Below are 21,050 nucleotides of genomic sequence, written 5' to 3'. Positions count from 1 at the left end.
CGTACATGTATTTGGAAAGGCAAGGACTGATTAGGGATCGTCAGCATGGCTTTGTGCATGGGAAATCATGTCTCACAAACTTGGTTTTTTTTAACTTCAAAAACCTGAGGACTGAGCACAGTAGTAGATGGATCTATATTGACTTCAGTAAAGTGTTTGACAAGGTTCCATATACGAGACTGGTTAGCAAGGTTAGATCTTGCAGAATACAGGGAGAACTAGCCATTTGGATATTGAACAGGCTCAAAGGTAGAAGACAAGGTGGTGGTGGAGGGTTGTTTTTCAGACTGGAGGCCTGTGACCAGTGGAGTGCCACAAGGATCGGTGATGGGTCCTCTACTTTCTGTCATTTGCATAAATGATTTGGACGTGAGCCTAAGAGGTACAGTTAGTAAATTTGCAGATGACTCCAAAATTGGAGGTGTAGTGGACAGTGAAGAAGGTTACCTCCGATTACAACAGGATCTTGACCAGATGGGCCAATGGGCTGAGAAGTAGCAGATGGAGTTTAATTCAGATATGGATAGGATAAATAGGCAGTCTTTTCCCTGGGGTCTGGGAGTCCAGAACTAGAGGGAATAGGTTTAGGGTGAGAGGGGAAAGATTAGATCCCCTGGTGGCAGGTGGGACTAGATTGGGTTGGGATATCTGGTTGGACTGGAGGGTCTGTTTCCATGCTGGGAGGACGGTGGCACGGTGGTTAGCACTGCTGCCTCACCGCCAGAGACCCGGGTTTAATTCCCACCTTGGGCAACTGTCTGTGTGGAGTTTGCAAGTTCTCCCCGTATCTGCAGGTGCTCTGGTTTCCTCCCACAGTCCAAAAATGTGCAGGTTAGGTGAATTGGCCATGCGAAATAACCTGTAGTGTTAGGTGAAGGGGTAAATATAGGGGAATGGGTTGCTCTTCGGAGGGTCAGTGTGGAATTGTTGGGCCGAAGGACCTGTTTCCATGCTGTAAGTAATCTAATCTCCGATGGCCAATTTACCTGACCTGCGCATCCTTGGAGTGTGGGAGGAAACCCACGCTGACACTTTGAATGCAAACTCCACGCAGTTGCCCGAGGAGGGTGGAATCTAACCCAGGTCCCTGGCGCTGAGGCAGCAGTGTTAACCACTGAGCCATCGTGCTGTGACTTCTATAACAATGTTAAAACCATGACTTGACATTGAGCCATGTAAAGGAATGTTAAGGCAGATGTGCAAAAGCTCTCTTATGAAGAGCTTTAAGGACTGTCAAAGCAGGGAAGTATGATGCAGTGAAGATTTAGGAGGCAGTTTGAATTTTTAGGCATGGCAGTAAAGGCACTGCTGAATGAAAATCACTCCCAACTTAATGTCAGAATTGGAGAAGATGTCTCCAGGTGGTGTGGTAAAAGGAAATTCAATGGGTAATGGATTCAAAAATGAGGATGTGAATTCTTTAAAAATTGAGTCATTGCTAAAATGAGACTGTGTGCAGGAGTGATAGTGAGGAAATGGTAAGATAGTTATAAAATTTAGGTCTACAGCTAAAACGCATGGAAGTTTAACAGCAGATGTTTTGAGACGGGTGGATTGTTACTCCAAAGGGTTGACTGTAGTAGTCTATAGAGGAAGTGACACCCCTCGTGAGTGGAGCTGAAAATGTGTTGCTGAAAATGTGCCCCAAGGGTTCATGCCCGAAATGTCGATTCTCCTGCTCCTTGGATGCTGCCTGACTTGTGCTTTTCCAGCAACACACTTTCCGCTCTGATCTCTAGCATCTGCAGTCCTCATTTTCTTCTCTCATGAGTGGAGTCTGACAGCATGGAAAAAATGCATGCAACTAAATGCTCCTGTAAAGTGGGTTTTTTTAAGCTATAGTCTTAGACTTTGAAATTACCACAACTCAACCCTGGTGTCAGCATGGGATTACTAATCTGCACTGTATCAAATCCTTAATCACAAAATTTGCCCCCCCTACCCCCACAAAATAATATGGATTCTAGGACAATTGTACAAGTTCATCCTATAATACAGTTGTTCAATCTGTTGCATTCCTTGTTTGGTTTCACTGAACCTTTTGTATAGTTGCTGATGTACAGACTCTTAATTCAACTCAACGTTTTCCTTTAAATTCAGAATGACATTTTCCTGGCTTGTGTTTTTGTTTCCCTTGAACATCTATTGTTTGAGTCTCCAACCTCATCAATCTTATTTTAAACTTTTATTGAATCCATGAATGGAATCACCTTTTCAGTGCAAACTCTTTCAAATTCTGTAGTGTGACTGAAGATCTGTGACCTGTTCCATCTTAAAGATGTAAGATAGGAAAATTGCTTGTGTTGTCACATAGCTAATAATAACTCTGTTTTGATCACTGGGTATCTCTTTATACATGGTTATTAGCATGATGCAATGGGCTAATCTGCACTTTTCTATCTCGCGCTCTCTCTCTCTCCATCTGAAACACTACTGCACCTTTTTGTATAATGTAATGGCTCTGAAAGTGTGTCCCAGCTCCACCCAGTCTGATGCTACATCACATCTGGGTGGAGTCTGTTTGGAGTCTGGTGCAGCTGGAGGTAACCACATTGTCTTCTCTACCTCTTTAATGTGCCCAAGAGCTAAGGTATCGTTTTTGAGATGTAATAAATTATGATTATCCAAGATGACAGCCTCTTCTGAGACATATATTCTTGGCCCATCCTCTCTAGACTACGGTACAGCCTCTTCAGACTAGCATAGGAAAGATGATTGGTAGGATTGTACCCCAAATGCAAGTTGCCCATGGTTGGTACCCAGGCATCATGTCATGTACTGTTATAAAACTTGTGATCCTGTGGAGGCTGTGACTGCTACTTTGTAGTTAGTAATTCTGAATTGTAGTTTGCTAATATCTGACATTTGGCTCTCCTTTGTTCGCTTTTTCCATCGCCTTGCTGTACTAGTTTGAGCTCTTCAGGTTTGAAGAATGTTGTCTCTCGAATCACTATTCGGATGAAGCTTTGACTTTATTGCTCCTTGGAATGAAGTTCCTTGATTTTACTCTTTTAGGAGCTAGACCTTTTTTTTAAATCCTGATGCACTCTTGGCATGATCGCTACTTTGGTTGTGAAACCTCCCACTTACTGTTGGCAAAAAATGCGCCTCTTTCTCTCCCTTCCCCATCACTTTCTATCTCCTTGTTAAGGTCAGCTTGAGACAAGAGCTAACATAATCCATATGGTAAGCAACTCTCTAGTTCCCTAAAAGATTTTACCTTATTCTTCGAAAGGGTCTTTTGATGTGATCCCAAAAGGCAACCAGTTAGCGCCATTTGCAACAACCTGTTTTATGTAAGTTGAGAAGCTTGGGCTCCTTTTTTTTTCCTGGTGATATTTGCCAAAATCCATTGTTCGTATCTAAAATTGGGACAACATTAAGCTCTAATCTTTACCTACTGATATCATTGGAATTTTTCTCCCAAATTTACTGTTTTCTGTGAAATCCACAAATTCTCATGGAACCAATGCTGTCCCTGAATTTGATTAGATGAAATATTTCCTTGTCTGACTATTTCAGTCCATCTTTCTCCACCTTTTTAAGGTGGGGGGGGGTGAGCTGCTGTGTGTGGCATTGGTTTTGATTCTGGACTTGTACAAGATGACATTTTTGAGCTTTCCCACTCATCTAAATAATTTTAGAAGTTTTGCTCTCTGGCCATCTGACTGACGTTTGTGTTCTTTATTTCTTGTCCATGAATTAGATTCAATTCCACATCTCTTTCTGATTAAAAGAGAACAACTGATCTGGAATTACATACAGCTTATCACTCATTACTATATGATTTAACTGTAGTTCTCCCAAACCTTAGCTCTGTTTCATCTGATTGTGCTGATTTTGTAGAATAGTTGAACCCTTGTTTAACCATGGTTCAACATCTAAAAATGAAAACTGCTGCTGCAGTGTCTGATCTGCGGTGTATCCTGTGATCTTTTACCAGGATCTGATTTGGTTCTTGAATCTCCCAAGATGAAGTATCTTCCCCATAGTCTTGAGTCTATTTCTATTAATACTTTAAGTCTTTTTTTAAATTTGTTCTTAAATCCTGCTAATGTACAGCCTGAAACACCCTGTCTTGAATCAATGTTGTCATGTCTGTTCAGGGCAATTCCTGAACCCAAGTTGTGGTCTGCTACAATAGCAGCAAATAGTCTGGGCTACTGCCTTTTAATACTTTTCACATTGCAAATGTTTATCTCTCCCTTATCCTCTCTTCCCCTCTGTCTCCCTCCCCCTGATTGAGGTATTGCAACTATTCCAATTCACCAGTGGAATAATATAAGGTTGAGTTAGGTAATGTGGCAATAGATGAGCTTACTATTAGGGTAGCTATGTAGTCAGACTCTAGGTCAAATATGACACTAGTTGGATTGGAATTTTCAAAGGGACCTTTTTTGAGATGAGTTTCAGTAGACTGGATCAGTACAATAATTCTAAATCCTTCCAGCCTATAAATACCCAAATTTTGATTTGAGAATGAATATCTATCTAGTGGGCATTTTATATTGCTAATGTTAGCTGCTGGCTAATAACCTATTCATTTTTTGGCAAGAACATTTGAGTTAATTTCCTTTTTGAGTTTTTTAAGAGTAGATGTTTAACATGGTTACCTAAACATGGATAAAACCTTCTCAGATTTGAGGTAGAACTTAGTTCAAGATCTTTTTTGAGCTTACTGAATAAAGATGAAATTGCCAGAATTAAGAATGGAATGATGTGAACTAAACATGATTGATATGATTGATCAATGGTTAGCACTTACAATTGTACATTAAACATACAATTGTATCAACTAGGAACAAGATGGCTAATCAGTTATACCTGTTTCCTTAGCAACAGCAACCACCGGTGTGCATATGTCTTAATGACACTAATTTGCTAGTCTAATCCCAGCTGACATCCCTGACTGAAAAAAGAAATATTTAAAGCTCATACCAGTCTCTTTATTCTGTAATTGCAAGTCCATATAATGCCTGGAATGATTCAGAGGTATTGTATTCTGAAGGAGGAAAAGAGACTTTGGCCTATGACAGCTTCTGCAACAGATGTGCTAACCATCTGCATATCTACAGCAGTGTGAAGATTTGATCACTTAAATTTTAAGGGCAGCTTTTTGACCAAAGAATTAGGAGCTTTGGAAGTGATTTTTGCTGACCCACAGCTGGTTGCCTACCATGCGGAAAACATTCAAGAGAATGGATTCTCTTCTTTCATTAAAATGCCAGAAGCTTAAAACTTGGAAGCCTGTATCTTAAAGCAATTATGGATTTAGTTTGGAATTGATTTTTCTAGAAAAAGAAATGAAATCATTGTACGCAACCAGATTGGTGTGCAACAAGGTACATTTGTCTAAAGAATTAACTATCTGAACTGGTCACTTTCTGGAATTTTTAATGGCTGCCTTGGTGTAACTATTCACCCACAATCACTGAATAAAGATGTACAGTGTAATGTTCCTTTTTTCTAAAGGAACAGAGTTTGTGCTCTAATTGCATGCTAGTGTATCTTTGGTTATGATCCCATTTTGTGTTTATTTTGTACATTGTCAAAATGCTTTGTAAAGCTTGGCAGGTTTCCCACAACTGCACCTCCCTATTGGGTCTAATTAAATGCTCCTAGCAGGTTGCAATTTGTATCTGCTCTTTATTCACTTTTTTTAACTTTCAGCTAGGTTTCTCATATTAACAATGTCTGAACTTTTTACAAAATGAAAAGTCACACCCTGAAACCTTTAAAGCGCTGGGTAAACTCTACAGTTTTGGCAGTACCTGTGGGGAGAAGCTTAACAATGGAGTTCAATATGACAGCAGAATATTCTGTCACAGTTCACCGGGTGGTGCACTGGAAATGAAGCCCTGTGCTTCCCAGAGTTATCCAAAGTTGACTTTTATTTTTAAAAGTAGGGGTGGCTTGGTGGTTAGCGCTGCCTCAGTGCCAGTGACCTGGGTTCAGTTCCAACATTGACCATCTGTGTGGAGTTTGCACGTTCTCACTGTCTGCATGGGTTTCCTCCCACAGTCCAAAGATGTGCAGGCTAAGTAGATTGGCCATAGTTAATTGCCCATAGTGTCCAGGGTTGTGATGGCTAGGTGGGTTAGCCATGGGAAATGCTGGGTTATAGAGTAGGGGATGGGTTTGGGTGGGATGCTGTTTAGGAGGTCAGTGTGAATTTGATGGATCAACTGGCCTGCTTCCACACCATAGGGATTCTATATAAACTCTAATGGTTAAAATTCTATGCCACTTAAAACTTCCCTGAGCAGTCACTTTTCCCCCTCTCTCCGCCTGCCTTTGTCACTGATAACTGCTTCGCACTCCATGGAGCAATCAGCTCTTGTGGCTGCCCAAACCCCTCCTTGTAAGCTTCCCTTGTAACAAGTTTGTCCCTTTTCTGTTTGAACAAACTGTATAACAGCACCAAAACACTTTAAAATGCAACAATCTCTTCCACAAACTTTTGGTTTTTCGAAGTAGTCCTTTTTCATTCCAAAATACAGGAAAATAAAGATATGGTCTTTACAATTGAGTTAGAAATCAAAACACAGGTCAGCTACAATTCTATTGAAGGAGCCAAATGCTGGATTAGTGGTGCTGGAAGAGCATAGCAGTTCAGGCAGCATCCAAGTAGCTTTGAAATCGACGTTTCAGGCAAAAGCCCTTCATCAGGAATAACTTTCTAATTTTGTACAGCCATTGTGTCCAATCTAGATAATGTATGGCTTAGTTCCACTATTTCACTTGGATGGGTACATTTTTTTTTAAGACTGAGCATAATTTCCCCTGTTACCTTTTTCTCTTGATTTGGACTTTCCCAAAAATCAGACTTGACATTTTTTAAAAGCTGCTGCAACAAAGGTCTGATAACAGGATACCACCAAGCACTGAGTCATAGGACAAAAAAAAGAGAATTTGTGGCTAGTGCAAAATGAAGATTTTCGCCATGAAGCTAAATTGAACACACCAGGAACATTTTTAGGAATGTGCTTTAGATTCAGACAAACCAGCTGGACATGTTTCCTGCCTATTGCATCAACTTGAAACAGTAAAGATTAAAGACATTCCGGTAAACATTAAGATGTTTGGAATAGCTCTTTCATGTGAGACTGGTGTTGCTGCTTTGTGTTTCCACTTTGGTAGAAGGCTAATTGATGGCACGATTGATCAATCTTGATTATCTGCAGAGTTTGAAGTGCCAAATAACCCCCTTTGTTCAGCTAAATATGAAAATACATCAAATGCTGGAAATGTGAAATTAAAAGCAGAAAGTGCTGAAAATGCTCTTGGAGAGTGCTAGAGTTCACCTTCCAGTTTAGGCATTTGTAAGGTGTTGGTTTCTGTCTCTGTCTACCCAGAGTGCTTCCAACATTTGTTTGCTGTTGATACTTGAGATTTAATTGATTCAGACAGAAGGTCAATGTGCTTTTTTCCTAAGTATACAGATTGTGTAGCATGTAATACTTCCTAGAACACTTTTTTTTTGCACTAGTTTTCTGTTATTGATTTTGGACTGGGGTGTACAAAATTTAAAAATCACACACCAGGTTATAGTCCAACAGGTTTAATTGGAATCTCACTAGCTTTGAGTGGTGTTCCGAAGGCTAGTGTACTTCCAATTAAACCTGTGGGACTATATAACCTGATTTCAGTTGTTCACTTAAATGCAGCTTTAATAAAGAAAAGTGCTATTAAGAATGGGAAACTTCAAAATTTCACTTTGTTACAATATCTTGAGTGACTTTAAAAAATGGAATTGAATTTCCAAGCATCAGCTGATGGAAACATGTGACAGATTTTGGATTTTTAGATTTGTACTGTAATAAACTCTTCCCCATTGGTTAGCCATCAGTGGTACCTATTACTAGTGTTAAGGTACACTTGAAACTGGCAGACCCACGTTTTCAGTTGAATTGTTTGTTGAGATATCACATTACTTTACTTTGGTTGCAATCTTACTAGGTGGTTTGCGGCATGATGCATAGCACAAGCTAAAGGAGAATCAAAAGTGTCAACATTTCCAATCCACCAGCAAAAATAGACTGCGAACACAGACTTTTTCAAAATCTGCTCAAGTCAACCATTTCTATCTAATTCGTGAACAATGAATCAGCAAAACAGTAAACTTCAAAGGAAATCCTGCTTAATGGAGTTCTCATCAAATTACCAAATATTGGCCAGCAGCTGGCAGTGTCTGCTTTTGGTGGACTCTTCACTTGCAAATTTTCCACTAATAGCTCTCGCAACACAATCAGCAGACATGTCAGTTCACCATTTCTCTCAGTGGAATTTTGTAAATCTGTTTTACAGCATCAGCTTCCAACATTCCATTTTGCTTTAAAATGATACAGGCATGATTAAAGGTTTGAGTAACAGTAACAGTCAGACTAAACCATCCAGTAACTATCTCCTCCAAGCTATATCCAACAGTCTGTCACTCCCTCTGGGTGTGCCTAATGTCTTGTGATCTCAAACTCTGAAATATTGAATTTGTTTGTTAGCAAGTGATGGATGTTTCTGCTATAGTTAGCATCTTAACTACCTTCGTAGCTTCTGCAATGTTTGTCAGTTTACCTCTGCAGATGAGATTTAGGTAATGGACAAGTGGCTCTGTCCATGGAAATCCAAAGGCCAGAACTACCCCCATGCTGTCTCTGAACAGGTTTTTTTTGGAGTTCAATATTTTTATTGACTGACTAAATTAGCATAGAAATTGCCCCTTGACAAACTTATCTATTTCTTCCTCAATCTAAAATCTTAGAATGAATTCTGTAGTTTAATTAAAAATTACAAAATATTTACCTTTTTTTGTTTAAATCTGTGCTAATGTGGAAACATGTCTAACTGGACCTTTTCAACAATTGTAGCGTTGTTTTGCTGTGTATGTCATTCCTTCTCCCAGAGATGCAGTCCTTGATGCTTGGACCGAATGGTTGCAGCTTGCTTGTACAAGTGCACAATGTGTATTTTTCATCTTCATGCAGTACCAAATCGCTGTATCAGAAGTCTACATAAATGACACCTGTTCCTTGCAAATTTTGCAAGGAATTCTCACCTTGCGGTGGCACACCAGTTGGAAACCTCTGACCAAATGAACACCCCTTCAGAAAAGCTTCCTTTTTAATATTTTAACATTCTCTGAAACCCAAGCTGTGTTAGAACACTAACGAGCTCTCTGCAGAATTTAGTTTCTACAGGAGTCAGTCCAGCAATACTTCAGGCACATTTCTGACCCTCTTGTTGATTTTCATGATGTCCAAACAAGAGTCTTTGCTTCTTGAGAAAATGTGCAACCATCCTCCAGCAGCTCTGGTCACTCTAATGACTTATTCCCATGGGCTTGCAGACAAATCAGAGTTCTAATCCTTTGAGCAGAGAATGTCTTGCCACCTACATTCTGTTTTACCAACGAAAAGAACTGCCTAGTTTCCTTGGCAAAGCTAACTGCTCTGACCTGGTTAACCTGGTATGTGTTTTTCAGTAGTACTCTTGTTCCTTGATCACATTTGCTTTTAGGCTGGGTGGAACTAGAAGGCGGTTATATGTTCATTTTTTTTCCCCATAAAACCTTGCATTCTTAACCAGCAGAGCCTGTTTGGTTTGGAGTTGTCCATGCCCCAAATATGTGGACCAGGTTGCCTAAAACAAAGGAATGGTGTTACAAGTGATTGCAATACTGTTGTCTCTTGTGGATTTCATTGTAAAGCCCTGTGTTCATACTACACAACTAGTGTTCTAATCTAGTTAAGGAGCAGTTAGAGCGGATGCAATTTGAAATCCCAGTTACTTGCTAAAAGAATAAAGCCACAAAATTCCAGTTTTAAGCCATCAGATTTACTGTACAAAAATTAACAAAGCAAAAAGTGCAAAGCAGAGTATTAACTAACATCTGCAATTCCTGAGTTAAGCATGAATTAACAGGCAGCTTGTCTAATAAGCTGCATTTTTCCCATTAAATGGCAGAAACCACAAACCTTACAAACCGAATAAGCAGTCTACTTTGATTTCACTGATTTGTGATACGATAAAATCCTTTGGACTAGTGATTTTCAGCTGCTCTTGATGGGTTTAGCCTCTGATTATCATTATTGACAGCAGTTCCAACTCCGATGGAGGCCCACTTGATGCTACTGTTTGCAAGAGCTATCAGGTAATTGGGTTGCAGGTCACACTACCCCAGAGAACGTTCTCAACACCGCTATTAAGTCATTGTTATAAACAGTTGCTGAAGTATTTGCCAGGCTGCACGAGAGTCCATATTTGGGGAGTTCTAGCTCCCCAGCTGTGCTGTTGCCAATGACTGCCACTAACTACCTCCATGGGCCAGCCTTTCTCCCTATATAGCAAGTCATGTGGTTGGGTTTTCATACATCAATCACAGGTGCAGTGCCATTCAGTCAGTGTCCTTTCACATCCTTCAATTAGGGTTCCTTCCATTTTCAGTTTTGTGCCTGTTGCAATGAGCTTTCCTCCAAAGCATACCAGCTCCGCTTTACAATCTTAGGTTCCTCCACGTCAGCAACAGTAATCTCCTGTCATAGGCACAGGGAGTGCACTTTTTTATTCTGAGCAGTAGCACTGAACTGGAGACATTTATCTAGTGCAGGCCTTATTGACAATAATAGACTTGAAAGTTGCATATAGTTTAACGGCCACAATCTAGGCTTGGTTCAACTGAAGGCATTTGTGTGAATCAAACTTTTGTTTGAACTAGTGAATATACCAAACAGTTCAGTCTTTCTTGGCCTTGTTCAGGAAAAGTCTTTTTTTTTAAATTCTGGTGGAGTACTTTTGGAATGTGTAATGTACAGATTGAATATTAAGCTGTGTCAAATGTAGCACTTTTCTTGTGTGGGCATTTGTTGAAATGCTGGCCTTTGCAGGAATGAAAGTCAGTTTATTCATAATTGAAACCATGCATGCAGAAAGCTGGGCGTGTGCTCTGACTTGAGGTGAAGGGCTCTTGGATAGGGTTAGTGGAGAGAAGCAACAGTGGAAGAGTGCATGATTGATTACCTCAAGTTCAAAGGGCACAAACGCTAATGTGTGCATGGATCATGTTGTGCCAGACTCTTATTTTATTTACTAACTTGTTATTTTAAGCATTTATCTCTTCTGACATGGTTTTTATGTCCCTGAATGTAAATGGTATGAGCTTGCTCAGCTATGTGAGGGTTTGTGCTGAAATAGAAATGATTGGAGATAAGAAATGCCTGTGGTTTTTAATGGGAGTAATGTACTGCTTAAAGCATTGTGCAGATGCTGCTGCACAGCACGGATTCTGGATCTGGTCTGAATTTTTCTGAAGTGCTCTTGATTTGGATGAAATCATTGCAACCAAGTACTGGAAGTTGTAGATCACTCTATGAATTAACTGGTGCCTGGACAGTACAGTTGCAAAAGTGTTGCTAAACATCAGGAAAAAGCACAAGATTTTCCTGAGTATCCAATATTACTGGCAAAAGAGACCAGTTGAGCATCTGTTTTTGTCTATTGACTAATGTATTTTACACTAGCCATTTCTTGGGCTAATATTTATTCTTGGGCATTAATAGGAAATATACTTTGCAGCAAGTATAGTGCTTGTGATTTAGTACAGTGTTAATAGTTAGTATGCTCTATCATTCGGGAGGTGGATCTGTTGGGGTAATGACCACATTATTCTGCCGTTATTTTAAAGAAATTCATAATGTCTAGAATGTGAGTATATTGTATTTGAGGGTATCAGAACAAACTTTCTAATTGCCAGGAATGCATTCAGTATAGATGATCTGAGGCTAGTTGTAATGTCACCATAATCCTCCTGATTAAAATCAAATTAGTTGAGTGACTGGGTTTGAATTGGAGTTCTTTCTATTATGCTCACTTAAGGTTTTCCCCCAATATATAAATGTCATTTAGTAATGTCCCTTTTATAAATACCAATATCTTGGTTTGGTTTTTTGTGCATTTTGTCTGCTTGGTTCATCTATTATTTGAGGTAGTTAATGTATCTGCCCTGCTAGTATTCCAGGTAAAAATGTATCTTTTGAAGTTTGGCTGTGAACAATGACTTGTATAAGGCAATTTTTTATTTGAAATTTTCCTGGTCTTATTAACTTGCATTTTTTTGATACTAAGTTCCATTTAAAATAACTGAATAATTCTCAACTTACTCACGTCCAATTGTTTTAGTTTGTTTCTAATTTGCTTTGGAAAACCTCTCCCAATTTCTTTGCAAAGATAAGACTTTGTTTTAGACCCAGATCATTTCTGTACACTAAATCCAGTGCCATTTGAGTGTGCACTTTTTTTTGGTTTATTTCGTTTTTCAGCCCACCCCAGAAATTTGTCCTAGTCTATTCTATGCCTTCCTCCCTTTTGTTTTGGGACTTTAATCATCCACTATTTTTGTGTGAAAACAATCACCCTGAAATTATGTATAGCAGCCAAAAATTCTGTAACATAGACAAATAGTGATTTCCCTACCCCACTTGGTACAGTTTCACAGTACACAATTACTGGACTGTAATGTGCTGCACAAATGCATTTTTAAAATTCACTTGATAGCTTCAATTTATTATGTAAATATCACATGTAATTGTACTGCAGCGCAATCTGCAACATCATGACTTGGCAAATCCCCCTTTTGAGCATTGCCATAAAGTCTGGCTCAATGGAAAGTACAGGAGTAACACCAAGCGTTCCTAAGAATGAGCTGCCAACCTGGTAAAGCTACCAAACAGGACTACTTGTATGCCAAACAGCGTAAGTGATAAATGGAGTGAAGTGATCCCACAACCAATGGGTCACACTTAAGCTTGGCAGCCCTGTCACATCCAGTCATGAATGGTGGTGGATAATTAAACCTCTGTCTGGAGGAGATTTCAAGAATGTTCCCAACCCAGTAAGTAGCAAAAGGAAAACCTGAAGCATTCTCAACAAAAAATGGTTGTCTCCAGTGGTTTCCAGGATCTGAAGTTTTCAGCCAGTTCAATTCACTTTGCATGATATTGAGAAATGGTTAGAAGCACCAGATACTAAGGCTATCAATCCTGGTGCCATTTCATCAATAGTACTGAAGACCTTTTTGCTCTAGAGCTTGCTGCTCCCCCCAGACTAACTTTTAGTACAGATGCAACACTGGCATTTACCTGGCAATTTGGAAAATTGCCCCATTATGTCCTGTACACATGGCAGGACAAATCAAATTTTGGCCAGATACTGCCCCATGTCTACTCATCAGTAAAGTGATGCAAGGTGTCATAATAGTGCTATTGAGCAGCATCTGATCAGTCATCTGTACACTGCCAGGGTCACTCAGCTCCTGACCTCATTACAGTCTTGGTTCAAATGTGGACAAGAGCTAAATTCCACAGGTGAGATGAAAATAATACCCTTGACATCACAGCCCCATTTGACAGTGTGCCATTAATGGGTAGCAGGAGCAAGCAACCACTAGTTGGAATCAAATCTGGCATTTAAGATTATTGTTGGTCGGTTCTCTTTTAGCTTCAAGACATTACTGCAGGTGTTCCTCTGGGTAGTATCCTAGGCCCAACCAGCTTCAGCTGTTTAATCATTTACCACCTTTGACCTTTTTTAAATCCGAAGTGAAGATGTCTGCCATTGATTGCATAATCGCCATTCGTAAATCAAAAGCAGTCCAAACACCAAGATCCAGAAAGTATCCAGATTTGGTCTAAGTGGCAACTTTCATTCACTCCACACAAATTCCAGGCAATGGCCATCCATGAACATTCAATGGTGTTATCATCACTGAATTTCCCCTACTAAGAGCATCCGAGTAACATTGACCAGCTGGACTTGCTACATCATTCTCTACAAGAGCAGGCCCAAGGCAAGGAATAACTCCCCTCTTGATTTCTCAAAGCATATCCACCATCTACAAGGCACAAGTGGGGTGTGATGTAATACTCCACATTTGCCTGCATGGGTGCTGCTCCAACAACCCTAAGCTTGACACCATCTCTTATGAAGTAGCCCAGTTGACTAGCACCACCTCTCCAAACATCCTTCACCACCAGTCAGCAGCAGCAGTCTGTATTATCTGCGAGTTGCCCTGTACAAATTCTGCCCCGAGACCCTGAAAAAAAAGCCCCTTCCAAACCAAAACCACTTTGAGAAGGTAAAGGACATTAGGTACATGTGAGCACCACCACCTGCAAGTTCTCCTCAAAGCCAATCGCTGTCACTTCACTCAGTCAAAATCCTGGAATTCTCTCCCTAAAGGGCATTGTGGATCTACCTAATGGTTTTTGGATTGTTTCAAGGCAGCAGCTTGCTACCACCCTTCAATAGCAACTAGTGATGGGCAATAGTTGCTTGCCCAGTCAGTGATGCTTAGTGAATGGATTGAAAGAAATAGAACAAGATCTGTCGGGATTGAATGGGGTCATAATAAGTCTTTTCCAAAAAAATGAAGTTTCCTTGTTGTCACTTGTGCCTTGTAAATTTTAAATTGAAAGACATTTTAGTTGAGAGCTGTTGTGCAAGTTATCCTTCACTGGTTGAGGGAAACATCTGAGCCAATTCAAGTGCTTTCCCAGTTTTCTTCATATACACTTTTTTTTTGAATAGTTCAAAAACCGTGTACATGACAAAAAGTGGGAAAGCACATGAATCCTACTGGATTTTACAGCTTCCAATTTATGCTGTGTAACAACATTGTTTTACAATTTCTTATAGAATCTGCCATGTGTGAGCATCTTTAAAACAGCCGTAATCTGTTTTTGTTCTGAAACTAAATCCACAATGGAATTTAACATTGTTTACATGCTCTTTAATTTAAACATTCCAGACCTGTGCTTTCCTTTATGAAAAAGTATTGACAATTGACTCCAGAGTTACAGCCTTGATGCAGTATAATCTCAATTCACCTCTGACTTTCATTTGGTGATCCAAATGATTAACTGAATTTAAACAGATTTAGAAATGAGTTAGCGACCATTATGGCAGCTTGTTGCATATCCATTTGAGCTCCTGGTGCGGATTGATTCAATTCTTCCTCTTGTGTGTAGTTTTCCTGGAGCTGCTTATGGGGAAGTTTGTTTTTTAAATCTGATGTTGTGAAAATAGGATTTTTGCCTCCTTGATTGAGATCTTTTTGTATAAAGGGGCTGAGTCAGCTAATATTCTGTAAGATTCTGACTACTTGCGGACCTAAACCCTGATACAATTCCGGTCACGGGTCTGCTCTTCAGCATGTACTTCAAACTAAACTTCTGAATAAAGCTTTAAGCATAGAATGGGCACTGGAAAAAAAATTAAAACCTGGGTTTTTGTGAACATGTCATCTTAAACTCTGTGGATAATTCTTGATAGATTAATCTATCTTAAATCTACAGTAGAATAGAAATGTGCTGGTTGTGCATATCTAACTTCTGAGACAATATCATAGATGCTGGAAATACACAGCAGGTTAGGCAGCATCAGTGGAGACGGTTCATGTTTTCAACTGGAGACTTTTTTTTGGAATAGTTTTAAGCATTCATTCACTCTCTCTTGCCACTGCTGCTACAGAATTACCGGATTTGTTTAGGAGACATTCAACCAATTTTATCTTGTATCTGTTCACCTACAGAGCGTTATGAACTTGAGACTACTTGCCTACCTTTCCCACCTACCCCTGTACATTGCTTCCAATCATTCAATGTCTCCTTGAATGCCTCAGCTGACTTGCATTCAGCCTCCCTTCCAGACAGTGCATTCCTGAGCTGAATCACTCATATGGAATTGTTTCTCCATCATCATCATCATCATTATCTCTCTCTCGACCTCCTTTATTTCAAAACCTTCTATCAGGTGTCCTGTTAGAGGGAAAGAGGCTATGCAGAACAGTCCCAACTTCTCCAATCTGGATTCCCATATTTCGTATCTGCACATCAAGATCTAGAATATTAATCTGTTAAATGAGTCAGTGCCAACTCTGGGAGAAACTCTTCTAGAAACTAGCATTGACACTATACATTTTTTTTTCCTGATGCTTGGCTAGTTTTATATTTTCAGTATTACTGCTTTTCATGGAGATAAACTTCTCAAACCTATCACTGTATTGAACACTCTCTTTGCAAGTCCTGTATACCACATGAATAGTATTACCCTACATTAACCTTTCTGTTAGCTCTTCAAGAACTAAGTCAAACAAATTTCCCCTTTTTTTTTGTAAATCCATGTTGGCTCTTTCAAAGCAACCCATCCTCTCTTCACAGACACTCCTCCTGTCCAAATAACCACTTCCAGAAGCTTCCCCAACACTGAACTTAAACTGACCAGTCTAATTGCTGGGCTTATCCTTGCAATCTATTTGGAACAAGGATGTAATGTCTCCAGTCCTCTGGCACCTTTTTGTGAAGCTGAGTGAAGACTGAAAAGTTTCAGCCACTGCCTGTGAAACTTCTCCCTTTTTATCCCTTCAATATTCATTTTTTGGATGCATCACATCCAGTCCCAGTGCATTGTCAACCTTTTTTTTTGTTTTGATGGGCTATCAAAGACTTTGTCAATTTGGACCCATTCTGGTGACACTTTTTTTTCTTCTTTTACCTGTTGACTTTCTTAACGTTTTCGGAGCCCCCGTCCCCTTCCCTGATCTACTTTACCAGCAGTTAGGTCCGCCAGTTCATTCTCTTTCTGTTTTGGATTGGACACAAACTGCTATGGGAAATCTTCCTGAACATAATCTAGGAACAAGTGCCTCTCTCCACTCTAAAAGCTATCACTGTCCTGGTCTGTATGCAGGTAGTTAGTCTCCACTTGTCACTCTAATATTGGCATTTCTAGTTTTCACTCTTCCACTGGTGTTTGCTCTGCAGGTGATACAGAGCAATGTAATTGCAACATTTTTTTTTGTCCTTTGCTTGATTTTTGACCTCTAATCCCTTTTGGAGACATTCCTCTTTTTTTTTTCTCCAGTGCTGAGATTCTTAAACCAACACTGCCACTGTGTCCCCCTACTTTCCTATCTCTTCTGAACACTTCATTCCCTGTCCTGTCCTTCCAAGTTACTTCTCATCACTGCATCATCCTTTCAACACGTGCAGGCTGGGTCTATACAGCTGAGTGGTGTACCTCTAGGTGCTCCCTGTTTGCCTGATGATCTTGTGTTTCCAGAATTTTTAATTGAAGCAAAACAGTGCATGGATAAGGTTAATTGAAGGATCTCAAAACCTTTCAAAAATAAGCAAGAATTTTATCATCTCCATAATTGACCCTGACCCATGCTAACCATTCTCCACCTTTCCTGAAATTTATGCAAATTGGTGAATGACCAAAGGGTGCATAGATTTGCTTTTCTCAGCTTCTGAGCAACTTTGGGGTGCGCAGTTGGTTTGAGGAAAACTAACTAACAATGGGAAAATGGTGTATGAGAGAGGGTGTGAAGAGCAGTTGCAGTACTTCTGGCAGTGCAGAGGTGGGTAAAGAGTGCATACGTATATAACAATTTAGTTTAAGGGTGTGGGTACATCACAGATGTTTAGAACAGCTTTTATGGAGCTTTCATTTTGTGGTTCACACTTTGAACTCCAGATATACCCCCTTATTTCAAATGCCTGAAATCAGTGTTTTTCTGCAATGGGAATATCTTTCTGTCAAAGCTGTTCCTTCTCCCTCAACTCTCTGCAATTTAAATTGATACCTAAAACTATGATTCAACAAATTTGAAGATGGAAATTGAGCCTTGATAATGGTTTATCTGGGGTACTTTTCTTTAGAAATATTGCCAAACATCTAAAACGATCTGGTTTAAAATCATTTGGAAATGAAACACTGACATTACTAATAACACACTACTAGCATGTTGTGTCCTAAGAAAATTTGCATTTTCTGCATCTTTTAGCTGATATCATGCATGTTCAATGATTTTGGTAGAGTAACATCGCTGGCTTTTAACCAGAAAATATTAAGATGAGTGAAGCTTAAAATGGAACATTATTCAGAATGTTTATGTATGACAGTGCTTTCAGTAATAACCATTTCAATGTAGGAAAGTGAACTTTGGCTGACTTGTGATATTGACAACTATAGATTATTTTATGGGAAATAATTGATGCTAGCTCCTGTGGGCACTATATGCTGAAATCACTTCACTTCAAACAGTACATCAAGCAAATTGGAAAGAATCTGTTGATCTAATGGAGGTTATTTTGTGGAGCATAGGCCAGTTGGGTCAAATGAACTGTTTCTAATCTCTTAACTCGTGATTGACAAAGTCATTCGTGTCATTATTTTTGAGCTTTCAGTTCTGCCATAGATTAGCTGTTCAATTACTTGTATATTAAAATCTATTACGGAATATAGTGTTAATTATATGCTGAATGGCAATGACCAGAATATCTAAGGTACCTTTTTTGATGTGCACAATAAGATTTGTTTTTTGGGGGGGGGGGGAGCTGGCATGTTTTCTGAATCCACTAATCAGTTGTCATTGTTGATTTTTAGGCTAGCAGCTGCATTATGGAGTTTTGAACTGAAATTTTCTAATACTTTTGTCTGAAATGTTTTTGACTTTGAAACATTTCAAAATGCTCACCTGTTAAATGGTGTGCAACTCAAACTGCCAACACCTGCTTTGCAAAATGTGATGCAATTTGTTCTTGGAATAATTTAAGCTTTTTTTTCTAGTTTTTTGTTACCTTTTTCAATTGCCATTTTTGCATGTACATTATGCAAGTGTCATGCAGATAAAATGTGGTTAATTAGTTTTGTTAACTCTACCAGCAGCTGAATTGTAGAAATGATTATTCTATTACTCATGTATATTGTATTTATAAGACTAAAGGTGGCACACTTGCTTAGGAGTCTAGTTTTTCTTAAAAATTGAAAGAGCAAACTTTGATGAATAATGGGCATTGACAGTAAGAAAATATTAAGTAAAACAATGCAACAAGCTGAATATTGACTTATTTTTGTCTCTTCCAGACCGTGAAGATCAATCTATTCTTTGCACGTAAGTACCTATTTTATGTTGATATATGAATTTATTTATGAACTAATAGCTAGCTAATACAGAAACATCTGAATATTATGTAACTGGTGAAAGAGCAGTAGTGGTAAATATCATGAATTTCAATTGTTGATATGGAGTTTATTTTTAATCCCATTTTCTATGCAGATTGGCAGTGTTTAAAATTTTCTTAGTAGTTATTAATAACTACTATCACAGTTTGTAAATGTGTATAGGTGGTCTAACCAGCAAAAGGTGCAAATTATTCCACCTTTATGAATTCAGTGATGTCCAAGCACTGATTTGTTAGCTCCAAATGAGGAATGCAAGCGAATTGGAGCTGTGCTCCACAGGCTCTGCCATACAGGGAACTGACAGTAACCACCATCAGGGGATCCATTGCTGTACAAACTAAGCATTTCATTTTATTTTTTTACTTTTTTTGTAATTGAACCTGTTAATGTACCACTTGTATAGGAAAATAGTCTTGTTTGTTTTTCTGGTAGCATTGTTTTTTCTGCCTGAACAAAGTTGAGACCCGATGTATTTAAAACCATTACCATCTCATTCTGTGACTAAAACTTTCCATGGCCTGATATAGACCAGTGAAAAATTTCTAAATCTTGTTGAGCTGTCTGGCTTAGAGTTCTTTGTCCCCTTTTTGGAAATCCATTTTATGGATATGGTCGCTGATCATTCTAACAATGTGCATATGATCATACATGTGATTTCAAAGACTTAATCTAAGCTTGGAAATGAATGTTCTCTAATTCCTAATTATTTGTCAATTCTTTTTGAGCTTCAGATGCAAGTGTCCTGGAATTTCAAACATACAGACAGGATGCCAAGAAACTGAACTCCACTGTCCAGTCAAAATGCAAATTTTGTTTGGGGCTCTTGCACTACAGATCATTCTGATGATAAACATTTTTTTTGGAGAAGCCAAGAGCACAGCTGGAATGGTTTCAGAATTTTCATTTTTTTTTAATCCTAAATTATTCAGACCATTCATACTTTTTCATATGATGTAATTAGCTGTTTATCTGATTAATTTTGTGGCTCCTGTTCTATGTACATTGGCTTTGAATACTACCTTCACTTATTGTAGCAATATATTAAAGGGGAAGTCATATAACCAACAGAAGATGCACGAGGCTGCAGATGTCCCTTTTTTGTCAGTTTACTAGCAATTAAGGTCTTTCCATTATCTCTCAATAAATGACTCTCAATGCCACTGCTAACCAATGACATACTTTTACATTTTGAGGCTTCTGTGAATTTAGGTTGGTTCAGCATTTTAGTAGCAAAGATTACTGTTGACCAAGCCCAAGAACTAATTTATAAACTTGTCTACCTAAATGTTACCTCTGTCATAGACAATGGCACTGAACATATACTGATTCATTTTAGTATTAGCAGCATTATTTGAGCTAATTGAGAACTCATTGCAGTATATTGCATGAACATTATTAAAATAATTGTTCAAGATATATCCTACAGCCCCATTTTAAGCTCTTATTCATTTGATAAGCCCAGTATCCAAAACTTTATCTATTTTGGCCAGATTATCAAGGTATGCATGTTAGTTTTTGTTTAAATTTGGAAACTGCAAAGTTACCAAAATAGCTTGACTGTTCTTGCCAAAGAATGCAATTGGTAAATGATCTTGGTTTTGATTTAGGAGAAGGTTATTTGAATATTATTACCTTACAAGGGCATATGACTGAAATTGGTCTCCGCTGAATTGAAATCCCTAATTGTGGCTTTGAATGCCAATCATAATGGATAGTGCATATTTTCATAGACATGACTTTGGTCAGATCTCAGATTCCTCCTGTGTAGCAATTTCTTGTAGATTTCTTCCAAAGCTCTGAGAAGTGACCTTTCTGAAAAGAATGTGACCTGGTGTTGAGTCATGTTGAAGAACACCACAGAAAAGCCAACCTGAGAATGAGTAGTCATGAAATCAGTGTGACCAAGCCTGTTAATAGCACTCTGTCACCATAATAATGCCAGCAGCCATAGCTATCTATTTAATTTGTTGTCATGACTACTTCATCTTTGATCCCACAGGGTAGTTCATGTTGCACTGAAACTAGCATTCAAG

General features: G+C 38.9%; 1 protein-coding gene across 4 annotated transcripts in view; it reads left to right on the top strand.

Annotated features, from left to right (window-relative positions):
- LOC140463907 (myosin-10) overlaps nt 1-21,050 on the top strand; it is a 154,775-nt gene that overhangs the window by 50,911 nt on the left and 82,814 nt on the right. For all 4 annotated transcript variants that reach the window (XM_072558375.1, XM_072558373.1, XM_072558372.1 and 1 more), the window contains exon 4: nt 18,919-18,946. In XM_072558375.1, coding sequence (XP_072414476.1) covers nt 18,919-18,946 — 28 coding nt within the window. The remainder of the gene's footprint in view (nt 1-18,918; nt 18,947-21,050) is intronic.

This window comes from Chiloscyllium punctatum, chromosome 39 (genome assembly GCF_047496795.1).
Source record: "Chiloscyllium punctatum isolate Juve2018m chromosome 39, sChiPun1.3, whole genome shotgun sequence".
Lineage (NCBI taxonomy): Eukaryota > Metazoa > Chordata > Chondrichthyes > Orectolobiformes > Hemiscylliidae > Chiloscyllium > Chiloscyllium punctatum.
This window is presented reverse-complemented; position numbering and strand designations above follow the sequence as displayed.